The 19039-nt window shown below is 44.6% G+C and overlaps 1 protein-coding gene across 2 annotated transcripts in view; it reads right to left on the bottom strand.

Moving 5' to 3' along the window:
• axl (AXL receptor tyrosine kinase) overlaps nt 1-19039 on the bottom strand; it is a 219242-nt gene that overhangs the window by 127922 nt on the left and 72281 nt on the right. For both annotated transcript variants that reach the window (XM_072549154.1, XM_072549155.1), the window contains exon 5: nt 9480-9560. In XM_072549154.1, coding sequence (XP_072405255.1) covers nt 9480-9560 — 81 coding nt within the window. The remainder of the gene's footprint in view (nt 1-9479; nt 9561-19039) is intronic.

A 19039-nucleotide genomic window follows, 5' to 3' on the forward strand; every position in this document is an offset into this window, starting at 1 on the left:
AAGGAGACCATTCAGCCTATGGAGTTCATTTAAGAATTCGAGAGCTCATTTCTCCTCCCTCATCCCAATCTGTCTCCCTTCCCCCACTTCTTGAAGTTTTCTCTAGTTGGCTTCTGTAGTGACTAGTTGACCTCTGAACATGTCCACCATTGGTTCCACTTTAAAGGTCATTGCCAACAGTTAATGATTGAGATGGGTAGCTTGCCTAATTTATAATGCCAGCGTCTGTCAACTCCAGTTGTATTCCCTCAAGAAGATTAAAGGAGGACCTAGTTGAAGTCTGTGAGATGATTACACGCACATGAGAATATAGGAACATCAGAAATTGGAATAGGAACAGGCCATTCAGCCCTACAAGGCTGTTCTGCAATCTGATAGGATTGTAATCCATTTGATGCAGCCTTAACTCCACTTTCATGCCTGCTCCATGAATCTTTTGCAATCAAAAATCTGTCAAATACAGCCCTGAATGTATTCAATACCCCAGTCTCCTTGCTCACTTCAGGAGTGCATTCCAAATACTAATGGACTCCTGAGGGAAGAAATTCCTCCACCTTCACTGGGAGATCCCTGATTTTAACCTTATTTCTAGATTCCCTCATAAGGTAAAGCATCTAAACTCTAATGAACAGAGACCCAAGGCTTCCTCAAATGACAATCCCTCATCCCACAATCAGCCTCATGAACCTTCTCTGCTTGGAATGACAGTGCATCTTTCAAACTAGCCAATCTGCATAGTACTCCAGATGTGTTCTCATCAATGCTCTGGCTAGTTGGCCCAAGACTTTGCTAATATTCCTCTTCCAAGATGGTGGCAGTTGGACTCCTGAACTAGAGACCGTCCATTCCTCTTCTTTCTTCTCTCTTTCGATTAGATTAGATTAGATTACTTACAGTGTGGAAACAGGCCCTTCGGCCCAACAAGTCCACACAGACCCGTCGAAGCACAACCCACCCATACCCATTCCTCGACATTCACCCCTGCCCCTAACACTGCAGGCAATTTAGCATGGCCAATTCACCTGACCTGCACATTTTTGGACTGTGGGAGGAAACCGCAGCACCCGGAGGAAACCCACGCAGACACAGGGAGAATGTGCAAACTCCACACAGTTAGTCGCCTGAGGCGGGAAATGAACCCGGGTCTCTGGCACTGTGAGGCAGCAGTGCTAACCACTGTGCCACCGTGCCGCCCACTGCCTTTGTTTTTCTTTGTTTTTCCATCCATCCTCAGGTGGCATCGGCCATGTCCAGGGTGAAAACCAGCACAGACTCCCCATCTCAGCGCAAACCTGTGACTCCCCACCTCAGCATGGACTCGGGACTCCCCACCTCAGCGCAGACTCAGACACCCCACCTCAGCGAGGACTTGGACGCCCCACCTCAGCGAGGACTCGGACGCCCCAACTGAGCGAGGACTCTGACTCCCCACCTCAGCGAGGACTCGGACTCCCCACCTCAGCGAGGACTCGGACTCCCCGCCTCAGCGCGGACTCGGACTCCCTACCTCAGTGCGGACTCGGCCTCCCCACCTCAGCGAGGACTCGGCCTCCCCACCTCAGCGAGGACTCGGACTCCCCACCTCAGCGCGGATGCAGGACTCCCCGCCTCAGCGAGGACTCAGACTCCCCACCTCAGTGGACTCTGGACATCCCCCCTCAGCGCAGACTCGGACTCCCCGCCTCAGCGCTGGCCCGGACGCCCCGCCTCAGTGTGGACTCAGACTCCCCGCCTCAGTGCGGACTCGGACTCCCCACCTGAGCGAGGACTCGGACTCCCCACCTGAGCGAGGACTCGGACTCCCCGCCTCAGTGCTGGCCCGGACTCCCCGCCTCAGCGCGGACTCGGACTCCCAATCTCAGCGCGGACTCGGACTCCGCGCCTCAGCGCAAACGCAGGGCTCCCAGCCTCAGTGCGGTCTCGGACCCTCGGCCTCAGCGCAGACTCAGACTCCCCACCTCAGTGCAGACTCAGACTCCCCACCTCAGCGCAGACTCAGACTCCCCGCCTCAGCGCAGACACGGACTCCCTGCCTCAGCGTGGACTCAGACTTCCCACGTCAGCACAGACTCGGACTCCCGACCTCAGCGCAGACTCGGACTCACAGCCTCAGCGCGGACTCAGACATCTCACGTCAGCACGAACTCAAGCTCCCTACCTCAGCGTGGACTCGGACTCCCCGCCTCAGCGCGGACTCGGATTACTGGCCTCAGCGCGGACTCAGACGCCCCACCTCAGCGTGGACTCAGACCTCACGCCACGAGGTGGGTTGAAAGGACAGATATTGTTAACTCTTTTTTTTATTTTTCTACTTTATTGTTGGACTTTTTATTCTTTATTTTTTCTAACATTTTTCCCTTAAGAATTTGTACCTAAGAATCTGTACCTAGGTACCGTGATACCTAAGATGGCACCGTAAATGGTGACTTGTAAACTTTTCACTGTACTTATCTGAGTGCGTGTGACAATAAAACTCATTGTAATTCTATGAACTCCGTCCACCTTGCAATTAAAGACCAACAATGCTTTTGGCTTCCTAATTATTTACTGGGTCTGCAGTCTCACTGTTTTGTGTTTCTTCAACAAAGACACCGAGACTCTGTAGTGTTCTGTCATCTCCCCTCATTTAGATAATATTCTCTTTTTCCATTCTTCCTGTCAAAGTGGACGGCCTCACATTTTCCTATCTTATACTCCATCTGTCAATTTTGTACCTATTCACTTAACCCATCTTATGCATCTATCCTCCTCATAATTTAGTTTCTTATCAATTTGTCATGTCATCAGTAAATTTGGCTTCAATACAATTGGTTCCTTCATTCCCTAGTCATTTATATCAGTTGTAGATAGTTGAGGCCCCCACACTGATTCTTATAACACTCCACTTGGTTCAGCTTGGCTGCTTGAAACTGATCTCTTTATCCCAATTCATTGCCCGATTCACATGAATAGATCACCTCTGACACAGCTTTTATGTTGTGCAGTTACATTTTATGTAGCATCATGTCAAATGGCTTTTTGAGATTCATGTAAACTACATTTGCTACTTCTCCCTTATCCACCATGTTTATCACATGTTCAAAGAATTCTAATAAATTGATCAAACATGATTTTCCTTTCGCTAATGGATCCTAGAATTTTCCCAATGGCTGACAGGCCTGTTTTTTCTGTCTCCTTCCTTACTATAAATCTATGGTTTTCCAGTCTTCTGGGACAGGACAAAAGTCTATGGAGTTTTTGAAAATTACAACAATGAATCTATTTCTTTCCAGGCGCTACAATGCACAGGCCATAAGATCTCAGGGATTGGTTAGGTGCAGTTATATTTGGTTTCTATGGACATTTTCTCCAATTAAATAGAATCGATAAAGTCCAAATCAAGAGGGTAGAACTGCAACTATGCAGCGAGGTTATTCAGGAATGATGTCTTCACACAAAGGCAGTGGAAATCTGGAATCTCCCAAAGAGCTGTGACAGCCCTGGCAGATGTAGCTAAAAGCATCAATCAGGAATTCAACTTCAAAATTCCTCTGGTGAGCTCCCTGTGTCATGCATAGGGTCCAGATGCAAATGTCTGTCATTGGGCCAATACCTCATCCCACTGCCTGCATGGCATTGTCAGGGTTATCCCCACTTGCCTTTTACACAAAGTCCTCAGCAATATTGGACGGTAAAGCTGGACGACACCTGTCATACCCCAGTTTCACCCAGAAGGTGTCAATGATGGAATTGCCAAATGTGTCCACATCACAGAGGATAGTAGCTAATGCAAGAGGAACTGGGAACCCAGGGGGAGACAGAGAGAGATTCAGGAAAGCAATATGTGAATGCATATGGGGCTTTTTACAGTTTCACCACATTCTAAAATAAGTTATAGCCAATTACATTTTTAATCTGCCATTGTTTTGCAGTGGGTCTAGATGATAACAGAGGTTTGGTGCAAAATCACCTTGGCCACAGCTTTCCCCTTTTTTTTGTGGTTGCTCAGCCAGAGTCCAGGTCCGTGAGAGTAAAGTCATCTGACTTTAGAGAAGGACTTTGAGAGGTCACACTGGAGCTGCCAGCCTGGATCTGTTGCTTAAGGCTCTGCACTGGGATTCAAACCCACAAAGTGGTAGCTATGAGATGTGACTAATAATAGTAAGAACAAATGCCTTCATGAATTGAGCAAGATGGAATGCAAGGCAGAGGGGGAAAGAAAAGTGAGAAATAAAAAGAAATGTTTATTTCTCCAGCCATTTCTCTGGCTCTGTCAGCCTGAGTTGGCATTGTAGTGTTGCCACTGTAGAGGGCTCCCACACACAAGACTGGGTGCAAGGCATTCCATCAGATACAATGCAATATCTCTCACTTTATTCCTAATGCAGTAGTACTGCCACCACAGTGGCAATGTGGAGACACATCTGGTAGTGTGCCCACTGAGGTACATGACAGTGAGAGAAGTGACGTAGGTGGGTTCGACGCAGATGGCAGAGAGGTGTTGGCAGTGGAGAATCAGCACAGAGGTGAAAGATGGTACCTGAAGAGTGGCGACTTTGATATTGGCTGGGTCTGGCATAGATGTTGGCGAAGCAGCGGGGTTGGGATAGCGGTGCAAATGTCGTTGATGATGCTCTGGCTCAGGACTGATACACTCTCTTTAAGCTATATCTTTCTATTTGTTTCTTCTTATTCTTAAACTGTTCAAAATGCCACTGGATCGTGACAACATGGAAAAACTTCTCACTGTGTTTTATTGTTTTTCTCACTGTAAGATACATGTGACAATAAAATCATTCATTATTCATCCATTCATCCACATAGAACATAACAGGAGCTATAACATTCAGCAGTTCACACACCATCAGAACACTGACATTCCTTCAAAACCAGCAGAATGTCCACATCTGATCTTTTTACCAAATGCTTGTATGGAGCAAACATCAAAGCTGGTCTTTCAACTGGAGCCTGGAAAGTTCCATTCGCCATCTCTTTAACAGCGTCTACCATATAAATGTTAGCCTGAACTGATCCCCAGCGTGCAGCAAACTGTATACAAGAGACTCGTCTAGATAGACCAGGACGTATTATACCACACCAAGCATGTCCTGCAGCTTCCAACACTTAGTGATGGTGCTGGCAGCAAACCTACAGATGGCGACATGCAAACTTGGTTTAGCCAAGTGCAGGTAGCTATCGCTGTTCAAAAGGAAAGCATTCCTAGGAAACCTTTCGGAAGCTGAAAATGGCGTAAAGCAAAGGTGCATGATTTAGATGGGAAAAAGTACTGCCATTTTTGGTAAGAACGAAAAGCCTCTTCGGATTCACAAAAACAGATACTAGTGTTACTCTTTCGTAAAAGCGAAATTATGTAAAGGAGAGGTTGCCTGCATACAATACCTCTGACCAGCAACAGTCTGGATGGAGAGTTTACCAGTGATAGTTGGCTGAGGCTACACCAGGACAGCCTTGCTCACAATGAGAAAACCAGCCTTGTCATAACATCTCTTAGGCATTAATCATGTTACACAGGCGTTAACTGACAAATCCCACTGAGATTAGAAATAAAATGATCTGATATTTGGCGTCTATAAGTCATAACAATTCAGCATCCAAAGGCTGAACGGTTTGAAAATATTCAGTTCTTCAACTCAACCTGTCTTTTATTTCGAGGGGCCCACGAGGATTTATAAACTATTTCCTCCCACTGATCAAAACAATTGCAAGCGACCATGTGTTAAATTGCTTTGAGCCCTTACCTCAGAGTGGGTTACAGTAACACTCTGGTCAGTTATATCAGCTTCCAGCACTGGTTTTATACGCTGTTCTTTACCTGGGTTGTGTGAAAAGCGCTGAGCTTGCTTGTCGAAAAGGCTGGAGTTGGTAGAGGGGTGAAGGAGAGCAGCTAAGAAAGGAAGTTAGAAACAAGTGAAAGTCTTCTTTTTCAAAAAGGAGAAAGCAAGGTAATGAGTTAAATTATTTTTCTAAAAGGTAAAGTAAATCAAAAGTTGCGTAAACAGAGGAAGGAAGACACGAGGAGTAAGGAGTTTAAAGTTAGGCCTCACTGCAGCCTGAATTGAGTGGAGACTTTTTCAACATTGTTCAGACTTTACTGGTATATAGTCAAAGCAACAAAATTATTTATTTTCCTTTGCAAAAATAGAGGTATTGAGTGTCATTTCTGTCAGAGGAAGGTAAGGGAATTTTCACTCGAAGGATAGATCTCTTCACAGAGCTCAGAGCCAAAGGAATGCATGAGTACAGCTGCCAGAAAGAAAAAAAAAGGCTTTGCTAACAAGCTGTACATTAGAGAATAACAGCGGCTTCCCAACTAATGCTGTAAACAGCCAAGTAAGACAAAGAACAGACTGTACTGCCCTACGCCTGCGATCTCTGAAGGTTACAGTCGTGGCTGCCCATAACCTAGTAACAAGCCACGGATAGCTCACCAAGCAGGGACTATGGATGAGCGGGGGAGGGAGGGAGTGTAAATGGGAGTGTTTCTACAGACCACTGTCAGTGTACAATGCCACCTTCACATCGTCCCACTGAACTGCTCAGAAAACCTTGAAGAAGAGTGAAGTAGGGAGTTGGGAATAGGAGCCATGAGGATCAGGATTCGCATTTGCAGCCAGATCCACAAGTAAATAAATAATTGTTGGAAGTGTGTAGAAGGAAAAATTGCAAGGGGGGAGAAGAGCACAAAGTGAAGGGAAAAAGGAGAGTGACATGAAAGAGAGAGAAAGACAGACAGACAGACAGGACGTCAACACTGAGCGAAACAGAAAGAGAGAGAGAGAGTCCGACTATGAAAGGGAGAAGACAAATAGACACGGTGACTTGTGAGAGGGGTGGGAGATGGAGAAAAGGAATGAATTGTAGCAAAGCTTAGATTCATAACGAGTGAATGACGCACAACCCAAACTGTTGTTATTTTTAAACTGTGTGTTACAATTAGGATTCAAGTAATGACACAGGAATTAAAAGGCAGCTACAGATTACTGACCTCCAGAGAGAATGGGATCGTTTGTTGCACAGGGACGGGACAGAATAAGAATCCAAGACACTAAAACACAGACAGAAACTAAAAGGGTGATGATAAGAGCAAGGGGCAATATTTCAGTGATCAACTGAAGTAGTAAGGAAATGCTGTTTATCAGCACACCCTGTCACCACAATACCAAAAGTAAATTTACCTTTAAACATTCAAAACTCTCATCAATCCCTACCACCCCCAAACAATTAATTTTCAGCAATACGCAAGATACCAACTTGAACTTGAACAGGAGGAAGCTGGGGGAAGGATGGTGAGTAATTACAGGGCAAGGTTTGACAGCAAAAATGAATTTAAGCAGAGTATTGTTTATAAGTAAGTAGTTATGGAAATGCATTGCTTGATAGCAGGTGGAAACTGTTTCTCTTGGAAACAGAATTCGATAAATATATGAAACAAAAATATTTTGCAGAGCTCTAGGGAATAAGAGGCAGGAGGGTCACTAACTGGAATACTTGCTTTCAGAGACCTGGCGCTGTCACAATAGTCACCTTCTATTGTGTATAACACGATGAAATTTCAATCCTGTTCCGTGTGCAAAGCTAGTGAACATTGACATCAAGTCCACCAGGCTAGGGCAGGGGGCATCTGATGCTTCAGTCATACCCTCAGCATTTTGCAATCGAATTGCCAGACCTCCGATCCTGACCAATTTCTGCCCTTTCCTTCTTCAAACCAGGGAATGCTGATCCTGATCAGTTTGCTGCTATTACCCAGCCTGGCATCACTGGGTATCCCAAACTGTATAATATTACTGTGTCTTCAGTGATGGGGAGAAGGGCTGGCTTGGTAATATGTAACAGTGACTTAGCAACAAAAATATTCAATCAACCATTTCTCACTTCTGAAAGACCCTACTGCCACATTCATGCAAAACCAGTTACTCCATTATGGCATTAAGTGAGATAAGCAGTCAGTGTTTGTAATAAAACAAAGAACTGTGGATGGCTGAGAATCTGAAACAACTGCAGAAACTGGAGAAACTCAACAGGTCTAGCAGTATCTGTGGAGAGAAAGCACTATCTCTATATTCAGGATGAGTTAGCACACACAGTCAATGTTAAACCACCGATGTGTTTATGATTCAGACATGGGCTGGTTATTTATTTCCAGTGTACCATGGGCCCAGCAAATTCTTCCTTCCTCTAGTGTTATTGTCACTATTAACCATTTAAACAAAGGACTGAAAATAATAGACAGACAATGATTTGATCAATTTAGATTAAATGAGTCCAGATGATGAGATTGTCTACTACAGAGGGGAAAATCACTCTCACAGGCTCACTGCTCCTCTCAAAGAAATCTGCTATTCTAATGGCAACCATGCAACCACCAATTGTTGTAAAAACCCACCTGTTTCACTAATGTCCTTTAGGGAAGGGAATCTGACATCCTTGTTTGGTTTCGTCCACATGTAAGGAGAAAGTGAGGACTGCAAATGTTGGAGGTCAGAGCTGAAAATGTGTTGCTGGAAAAGCGCAGCAGGTCAGGCAGTATCCAAGGAGCAGGAGAATCGACGTTTCGGGCATGAGCCCTTCTTCAGGGCTCCTGAATTCCTGAAGAAGGGCTCATGCCCGAAACGTTGATTCTCCTGCTCTTTGGATGCTGCCTGACTTGCTGCGCTTTTCCAGCAACACATTTTTAGCTCGTCCACATGTGACTCTATAGACCCTGAGTAACGTGGTTGACTCTTATCTGCTTGTTGGACAATTAGGGCTATACATGTTGGCCTAGACAGTGACACCCAAATCTCATGAGTGAACTTCTCAAAAAAGAAATCACAGAGACACAGAGAATCTCACAGGGACAGTGCCATTCTTACTGAGACCCTATCACTCCAGGGACACTGTTCATCCCTTTCCCTTCCCATTTTCTGTCCGACCTCTGTTCCATTGTAAGAATACCTTGCTGCTATGTTAAAATAAAAGCATCACGAACATCTCCCACAGTAACTCACTCTTCACCACCTTCTCAAAATTTATGGAACCTGTCCTGTCCTGCACAGTTCCCTTTTCTGAAACCCTCCTGATATTGCTTTGCTCAAAGGATTAAATCTCCACAGAATTCCCCAGATCCAAATCGGAACCTATTGCAACCGAGACTCTAGAAAATGTAAGTTCCTTGTCGGTCATTCACACTTAGACCAAGAAGACGGGTTCTCCTGTCAGCTTAATCCCTTGAGCCTAATGGTATTCCCTTGCATAGGAACCCATGGAAAAGAGTCTGATCAAGCATTCAAATTAATGATGGGACGTGTAGTATCCCCAAGTTCCTTGCAGGTCAGTCACCAACCCAAGATGTGAAATGTATTCCTATTCCTTCATCATTACCGGGTCTAAATCCCGCAAACCCCTCTATCCTGGAAGCATTATCACTGCACAGAGAGCAGCAATTCCCGACGGAAGAATAGGATGGTAAAGCAACAGAACCAGAGAAGTCCACCTACGTTTGACGTTGGCTGTTCGGGAGGTGGCCACACCCTTGGCGTTGTGCGCTTCACATCGGAATGTTGCTGGCTTCTTTAAGCCTGAGGAAAAAGAGACAGAAGTTAGTCTGACTGACAGGAAATGAGCACAGAACCCTGCACAAATACAACATTCCAAAAAACAATGAGAAACAATATCTGCCCAGCCATTGGAGGCTGGGACTGTGTGACTACTGAGCCTTACCCTGACACCTTCCCAAAGGCTAAATCACATGATCTCCCACATTTAGTTGTCCAGCACAGTGGTGTGTCCTGTCAGTATAACTAATAAACAATGACATTCAGAGAAAACAAGTGTTTGTTTAGACATCGTTAATACTTTTCAGAGAAGCTTCATAATTCTTGGAGATTCCAGGATATTTGGAAGCCAGGGGCTGGGAACTTCATTCCTAGAACGTCCAGAGTCACAGTGACATCTCTGGACAAATTTCCCCAGAATTGCAAACTTAGAGAATCGTGTCCTGAAAGTTTCAATATATATTCTGAATAATCTGCATATACGTAGTGTAGAAGCTTTGCTTCAACTTGCTGTACTCAGTGACATTGAGAAAGAGGATTGTAAGTGCCCCCCCCCCCCCCACTCTAATTACCCTCGCAGCATTGAAACAACTGTGTAGTGTGGAACTGGAGTGATATGCAGGCTAGACTGTACCTGAAAGATAGTGTTGAACCAGTCAGGTCTCTACCATACTTCAGGGACTTGTACTTGTTCATGTGATATGGGTGTCTCAGGTTAAGGCAGAGGGCAGTTAAGACCACCTTGTTGTGGATCTGGAATTACATGTAGGCCAGACAAGAGAAAGACAGCAGATTTCTCTTCTTTAGGGATATTAACAAACCAGATGTGTTATTCCAAAAATGGACAATGTCTGTATGACCACCCTGTGATAGCATGGTGGCTCAGCTAATCAATAGCATGATTAGCTTTGCTGCCTCACAGCCACAGGGACCTGGGTACAATTCCACCATTCACTCCATGTCTGCATGTGTTTCCTCCCACAGTCCAAAGATGTGCAGGTGAGGAGGATTGGCCATTCTAAATCATCTATGGTATCCAGGGCTGTGTAGGCTAGATAGAGTCATAGAAACATAGAGTCATAGAGATGTACAGCATGGAAACAGACCTTTCAGTCCAACCCATCTATGCCGACCAGATATCCCAACCCAAACTAGTCCCACCTGCCAGCACCCAGCCATATCCCTCCAAACCCTTCCTATTCATATACCCATCCAAATGCCTCTTAAATGTTGCAATTGTACCAGCCTCCACCACATCCTCTGGCAGCTCATTCCACACACGTACCACCGTATGCGTGAAAACGTTGCCCTTTAGGTCTCTTTTATATCTTTCCCCTCTCACCCTAAACCTATGCCCTCTAGTTCTGGACTCCCTGACCCCAGGGAAAAGACTTTGCCTATTTATCCTATCCATGACCCTCATAGTTTTGTAAACCTCTATAAGGTCACCCCTCAGCCTCCGACGATCCAGGGAAAACAGCCCCAGCCTGTTCAGCCTCTCCCTGTAGCTCAGATCCTCCAACCCTGGCAACATCCGTGTAAATCTTTTCTGAACCTTTTCAAGTTTCACAACATCTTTCCGATAGGAAGGAGACCAGGATTGCACACAATATTCCAACAGTGGCCTAACCAATATCCTGTACAGCCGCAACATGACCTCCCAACTTCTGTATTCATACTCTGACCAATAAAGGAAAGCATACCAAACGCCTTCTTCACTATCCGATCTACCTGCGACTCCACTTTCAAGGAGATCTGCACTCTAAGGTCTCTTTGTTCAGCAACACTCTCTACGACATTAACATTAAGTGTATAAGTCCTGCTAAGATTTGCTTTCCCAAAATGCAGCACTTCGCATTTATCTGAATTAAACTCCATCTGTCACTTCTCAGACCATTAGCCCATCTGGAATTAGCCTTGGGAAATACAGGGATGGAGTGGGTCTGGGTGGGATGCTCTTTGGAGGGTCTGTGTAGGCTCAGTGGGCTGAATGACCTACATCCACTATAGGGACTTTTGGACACCAGCTTTTGTCTATGCTGTATTTGCCGACACCAGTGCATGCACTATTTCAATTCGCATGGGCACATTTAAATGGGTTAAGATTTAAATGAGATGTATTTGTGAACAGGGAGAGGTGTCCCTTCCTGTGACCTCACTTCCTCTCACCTCATTCCACTTTGTCCTCACTCTCCCCCTTCTCTTTCTCACTCCCACTTCCCCGCAACTGTAACACTTTTTCACTCAAGTGATTCAGGTCTGGAAATGTATTGCTTGGAAGTATGAGGCAAACAATCAACTGAGGCATTCAAGAGGGCATTAGATGATTATTCAAATAGAAACAATGAGCAAGGGATGGGGGATAAGAAAAGCAGGAAAATGGCACTCAGTCATGATGCATATTTGGAAAGCTGATGCAAGCATAATTGGCCAAATGTACAATTTCTGAGATCATGATGTCTAAAATACCCAGATAGCTACATGGAGCAACTCAGACTTGATCAGACCCAAAACTCACTCAGACAAACAAATTCAGCTCTGATTTCAGTCTGAACCTACGAAACAAGGCTTGTCAAGCTAAGGATTACTGAAAGGAACCATCTACTGAGAATGAGGAAATTGTAGTAATTAGACACAAGCACAAAGGACTGTGAGTGACCTCCCTCTGCATCGTCTATGATTGTTTTAAGTACGCAGACTGAAATGTTGGGTTAGCTTCTGTTCTTGTTCAGTGTGAGTACAGATAGAAAATAACAACCTACTACATCGTTCCCACACTTCTGCACATGTCAATTTAGTAAAGAAGTAATTAGAAATCCAGTGTTGTGAGGCTGTTTGGGAAAGACTGACCACAATGTGATAGAATGTTTAATGAAGGTATAGAGCGCAGTGTTGATTCTGAGACTATGATGCTGAATCTAAGTAAAGGAAACTACAGTGAGCTGGCTGTGATAAACTGGGGAATGGCACTTAAATGGACAATGATCAATAGGCATTAACAAATGTTTAAATGGGTGAGCAGCAACAACTGCTAATTCCTGTCCAGTATAAAAATAAAACAGGAAAGATGGCCCACCATAAGGGAAATTAGGGATAATATTTGATTTAAGGAAGGGCATAAAATTGGCCAAAAAAAGCAGCAGACCTGAGGATTGAGAGCAATTTAAAGCAAAGGAGAACAAAGGGATTGATCAAGAGGGGAAAATAGAACTTGGAGAGCACATGCAAACTGATTTTAAAAGCCTCTGTGGATATGTGACGAGAAAACAAAAACACAAATTTAGGTCCTTACGGTCAGAAACAGGGCAAGTTATAATGGGGAACAAAGAGATGGCAGATTAATTGAAGACATTTTGGTTCACAAAGGACACTACAAATGATGGGGAACACAGGGTCTAGTGAGAGGGAGGAACTCTCTCCCGCAGCAGAGAGCGGCGGGAGCTGGGCGGAAGTTCAGGCGGAGCGCAAAGCCGGTCGGGAAGGTAAGTGATTGTTCTTAGAGTGGGGGTGTTCTAAACCCCAGGTCCTACAAAGTAGGGTCTCCTTCCCTCCCTCCGCCTCTAACCTAAATTAAGAGTCCACAGACTTGCCACAAAAAGAGGGTCTAAGGAAGTTTGGATCGAAGAGTGAGGCTTCAGCTCAGGAGTCTTTGACAAGGAGGTTGAGTGAAGTGATTACGCCACAGTTGAAGAGGGTGAAGACATGACTGCCCAGCTGGTTCAGTGCGCTATGTGCTTGATGTGGAAGGTCAATGACTCTGGTGTGTCTGGCTGGTATGTGTGGAAAGTGTGTCCACATTCAGCTATTGACCGAGCATATTGCAGCACTGATGAAAGAACTCGAGGACCTTAGGCTCATCCGAGAGAACGAGATCATTCTGGACAAGACCTTCAGCGAGGTTATTACATCAATCGTACCAGAAGAGAGCAGAAGAGAGCAGACGATGAGGAAGGCAGAGAGGAGACAGGTGCAAGGGACCACGGGAGAAGTAACTGTCAGGAACAAGTTGAAGCTTTTGGAAACAGTAGAGACTGATGACACTGCCAGTTCACAAGGCGGCCAGGTCTGTCAATCAAAAGTTGGCGCAGAGGCAGAACGGAAGAGTTGGACATCGCACAGAGCCGTGGTAATAGGTTCCATCGTGAGAGGAACTGACCGGGGTTTTTGTGGCAGCAGACGGGATTTAAGGATGGTGTGTTGCCTTCCTGGTGCCAGGGTGAAAGACATCGCAGACAGAGTGCAGGAAATCCTCAAGGACGAGCGTGAGGAGCCAGAGGTGGTGGTACATGTCGGCACAAATGATGTCGGGAGGAAGAGGAGGAACATACTACAGCAGGACTTCGGAGAACTAGGAAGAAGGCTGAAAAGCAGGACGTCCAAGGTTTGCTTCCAGTTCCTCGGGCTGGTGTGGCCAGAAATAGGGAGATAATGGACTTAAACGTGTGGTTGGGGAACCGGTGCAGGAAGCAAGGATTTAAGTTCTTGGATCATTGGGGTATATTTTGTGGTAAGCATAAATTCTACAAGAGAGACCTTAATAGGTTAGGGACCAGCATTCTGGCAGGCAGGTTTTCTACTGCAACACCGCGACATTTAAACTAAGTAGCGGGGGGAGGGGACAAACTGGATGTTTAAAAAGGAAATTGAAGGGAAAGTTAGAACAAGAGAAGTCAAGAAAGACAACTGTATCAATGAGGCAGAAAACCCAGAAAGGGATCATGCTGTAAGGTTGAGTGAAATAGGAGTTGATGGGAAGGGTGAGAACAGTAACAAATTAAAAATACTATACATTAATGCATGAAGCATTAGACATAAGATGGATGAGCTTGAGGCTCTTTTGGAAATTGGCAGATATGATATTGTGGGGATAACTGAGACGTGGCTTCATGGGGACAGGGCCTGGGAAATGAATATTCAAGGCTACACGTGCTATCGTAAGGACAGACTGACGGGCAGAGGGGGTGGGGTGGCCTTGTTGGTAAAGGAGGATTTTCAGTCCCTTGCACGGGGGGACCTAGAGTCAGGGGATGTAGAGTCAGTGTGGATAGAGCTGCAAAATACTAAGGGTAAAAAGACCCTCTTGGGAGTCAGCTACAGGCCCCCAAACAGTAGTCTGGATGTTGGATGTAAGTTGAATCAGGAGCTGAAATTGGCCTGTCGCAAAGATGTTACTACAGTTGTTATGGGGGATTTTAACATGCAGGTATACTGGGAGAATCAGGATGGTATTGGACCTCATGAAAGAGAATTTGTGGATTGCCTCAGAGATGGATTCTTAGAGCAGCTGGTGCTGGAGCCGACCAGGGAGAAGGCAATTCTGGATCTGGTATTGTGTAACAAACCAGAATTGGTCAAAGACCTCGAAGTGAAGGAGCCATTGGGAAGTAGTGAACATAATACATTAAGCTTCAATCTGCAATTTGAGAGGGAGAGGGTACAGTCGGAAGTGACAGTACTTCTGTTGAATAAAGGGAACTATGGAGCTATGAGGGAGGAGCTGGCCAAAGTTCAATTGTGCAATACCTTAGCAGGGATGACCGTGGAGGAACAATGGCAGATATTTCTGTGTATAATGCAGAAGTTGCAGGATCAGTTCATTCATTCCTACAAGGAAGAAAGATCCCAGGAGGAGGCATGGGTGGCCGTGGCTGACGAGGGAAGTTAAGAAACATATAAAGTTAAAAGAGAAAAAGTATAACATAGCAAAGATAAGTGGGAAAACGGAGGACTGGAAAGCTTTTAAAGAGCAACAGAGGATTACTAAGAAGGAAATACGCAGAGGAAAAATGAGGTACGAAGGTAAACTGGCCAATAATATAAAGGAGGATAGTAAAAGCTTTTTTAGGTATGTGCAAGGCAAAAAAATGGTTAGGACTAAAATTGGGCCCTTGAAGACAGAAACAGGGGAATATATTACGGGGAACAAAGAAATGGCAGAAGAATTAAATGGGTACTTCAGATCTGTGTTCACTGGGGAAGACACAAGCAATCTCCCTGAGGTAACAATGGCTGAAGGACCTGAACTTAAGGGAATTTATATTTGCCAGGATTTGGTGTTGGAGAGACTGTTAGGTCTGAAGGTTGATAAGTCTCCGGGGCCTGATCGTCTACATCCCAGGGTACTGAAGGAGGTGGCTCGGGAAATCGTGGATGCGTTGGTGATTATTTTCCAGAGTTCAATAGATTCGGGGTTGGTTCCTGAGGATTGGAGGGTGGCTAATGTGATACCACTTTTTAAGAAAGGTGGAAGAGAGAAAGCAGGAAATTATAGACCAGTTAGTATAACCTCAGTGGTGGGAAAGATGCTGGAGTCTATGATCAAGGATGAAATTACGGCACATCTAGAGAGTAGTAACAGGATAGGACAGAGTCAGCATGGATTTATGAAGGGAAAATCATGCTTGACTAATCTTCTGGAATTTTTTGAGGATGTAACTCTGAAGATGGATGAGGGAGATCCAGTAGATGTAGTGTACCTGGACTTTCAGAAAGCTTTTTATAAAGTCCCACACAGGAGGTTAGTGAGTAAAATTAGGGCGCATGGTATTGGGGGCAAAGTACTCGATTGGATTGAAAATTGGTTGGCTGATAGGAAACATAGGGTTGTGATAAACGGCTCCATTCCGGAATGGCAGGCAGTGACCAGTGGGGTACTGCAGGGATCTGTGCTGGGACCGCGGCTTTTTACAATATATGTTAATGATATAGAAGATGGTATCAGCAATAACATTAGCAAATTTGCTGATGATACAAAGCTGGGTGGCAGGGTGAAATGTGATGAGGATGTTAGGAGATTACAGGATGACCTGGACAAGTTAGGTGAGTGGTCAGATGTATGGCAGATGCAGTTTAATGTGGATAAATGTATGGTTATCCACTTTGGTGGCAAGAACAGGAAGGCAGATTACTACCTCAATGGAATCAATTTAGGTAAAGGGGCAGTACAGAGAGATCTGGGTGTTCTTGTACACCAGTCAGTGAAGGCAAGCATGCAGGTACAGCAGGTAGTAAAGAAGGCTAATAGCATGCTGGCCTTCATAACAAGAGGAATTGAGTATAGAAGCAAAGAGGTGCTTCTGCAGCTGTACAGGGCCCTGGTGAGACTACACCTGGAGTACTGTGTGCAGTTCAGGTCTCCAATTTTGAGGAAAGACATTCTGGCTAATGAGGGAGTGCAGTGTAGGTTCACGAGGTCAATTCCTAGAATGGTGGGATTACCTTACACTGAAAGACTGGAGCAACTGGGCTTGCATACCCTTGAGTTTAGAAGACTGAGAGGGGATCTGATTGAGACATATAAGATTATGAAAGGATTGGACACTCTGGCAGCAGGAAACATGTTTCCATTGATGGGTGAGTGCCGAACCAGAGGACACAGCTTAAAAATACGGGGTAGACCATTTAGGACAGAAATGAGGAGAAACTTCTTCACCCAGAGAGTGGTGGCTGTGTGGAATGCTCTGCCCCAGAGGGCAGTGGAGGCCCAGTCTCTGGATTCATTTCAGAAAGAGTTGGATAGAGCTCTCAAAGATAGTGGAATCAAGGGTTATGGAGATAAGGCAGGAAGAGGATATTGATTAGGAATGATCAGCCATGATCATATTGAATGGCGGTGCAGGCTCGAAGGGCTGAATGGCCTACTCCTGCACCTATTGTCTATTGTCTATTGAAATCAGTATTGGTAGGTAAATAGGCAAATCAATGGGATTAAAGGTCGATAAATTGCCAAGGCACAATAATCTACATCGCAGTGTACTTATAGACATTACCCTAGAAATTGCGGTTGCAACAGTAGTTACCTTTCAATATTCCATAGAATCTGGAACAGTTCTGATGGATTGGAGGTAGCCAATGTAACCCCACTATTTAAAAAAGAAGGTAGAGGGAAAACAAGGAACTAAAGACCGGTTAGTCTGTCATAGAGTCATACAGCACAGAAGCAGATCCTTTGGTCCAATTCAAACGTGCTGTCCAGACATCAGTAGTGGGAAAACGTTGGAGTCCTTTATAAAAGGTTTAATAGTATAGCCTTGGAAATAGTGACAGGATCAGAGAGAGTCAGCATAGATTTACAAAAGGGAAATTTTAACTAACAAATTTACTGGAATTTTTCAAGGATGTAACTAATAAAGTTGATGGAGGGGTGCAATGGATGTGATCAAACTGGACTTTCAGAAAGCTTTCGATACGCTCCCATAGTAGAGGTTATTATGTAAAATTAAAGACATGGGATTGGGGGCAGTATGCTGACATGGATAGAGAACGAGCTGGCAGACAGGAAATGAAGAGCAGGAATAAATTGGCCTTTTTTCTGAGTCACAGGCAGTGAGTGGTGGGTAACTCCAGGTACTAGTGCTTGAACCCCAGTTATTCAAAATATATATTACTTAGATGAGCCACCACAAAGTAGGGGTGGGAGGGTGAGCTGTGAGGAGGATCCAGGGAAGTTGCATTGTGATTTGGATGAGTTGAACGAGTGGGCAAATGCATGGCAGATGGAGTATAACAGGGATAAATGAGAGATTATCCATTTGGTAGCAAAACAGGAAAACATCATTATCTAAATCGTGTTAGATTGGGAAAGGAGGAGATGTAGCAACACCTGGACATGCAGGTGCAACAAGCAATAAAAAAGATAAATACCATGTTGGCCTGCATAGTCAGAAGATTCAAGTACAGGCAAAGGGTTGTCTTGTTGCTATTACAACAGGGCCTTGTTGAGGCCACATGTGGTGAATTCTGTGAAGGATTGGCCTCCTTGTCCGAGGAAGGATATTCTGGCAATGACAGGAATGCATCAATAGTTTACCAGACTGATTCCTGGGATGGCAGGACTGATGTATGAAGAGAGTTTGGATCAGTTAAGACTCTATTCCTTGAGGTTCAGAAGAGACTTTTAACAGGACTGGACAAAAAAATACAGGAAAGATATTGCCAATGACTGGGGAGTCCAGAACCAGGGGATTACAGTTTAAGGATTGTTACAATACTATGAATATAAGAGATGCATTTTGTCCTTTTTTTTATCATCAAGAAAGGTTGAGACCTAGCATTCTGCTCCAAAACCAATAAAGTAAGCAGCCTGTGAGGCTTTGAGTTTTTTTTATAAGTTGGAACAATAGAAGCAGCCTGAAAGGTGGCGTCAAGCTCGCAACAAAAACAGGATTTTTGTTTAATTTTAGCTTTTCAGGGGTAGTTGCTGGTGGGGTCTTGAAGCTGGATGTGAAAGTTGTTTTTCCTCTCTCTGTTACAGCTAAAAGCTGAGGTTCTCTTCTTGTTGCTAGAATTGCATGTGAGACAATCTATTTTACTGAATTTGCCTTTGCCAGGAGTGTGTTTATTGGATGTTACAATATTTGAACAGTTTACATTCAGTAGTTAAATAATTTATTATTCTGTTAAGTTTTCCAACAGAGTTACGTGATTCCAATTTCTTCTTTATTTTGTTGTCTTTTAATGATAGTGTATGGATATAAAGTGTGTTTTGCTTCAAGCCTGGTAGT

The sequence above is a fragment of the Chiloscyllium punctatum genome, chromosome 29 (assembly GCF_047496795.1).
Source record: "Chiloscyllium punctatum isolate Juve2018m chromosome 29, sChiPun1.3, whole genome shotgun sequence".
NCBI classification, from domain to species: Eukaryota; Metazoa; Chordata; class Chondrichthyes; order Orectolobiformes; family Hemiscylliidae; genus Chiloscyllium; species Chiloscyllium punctatum.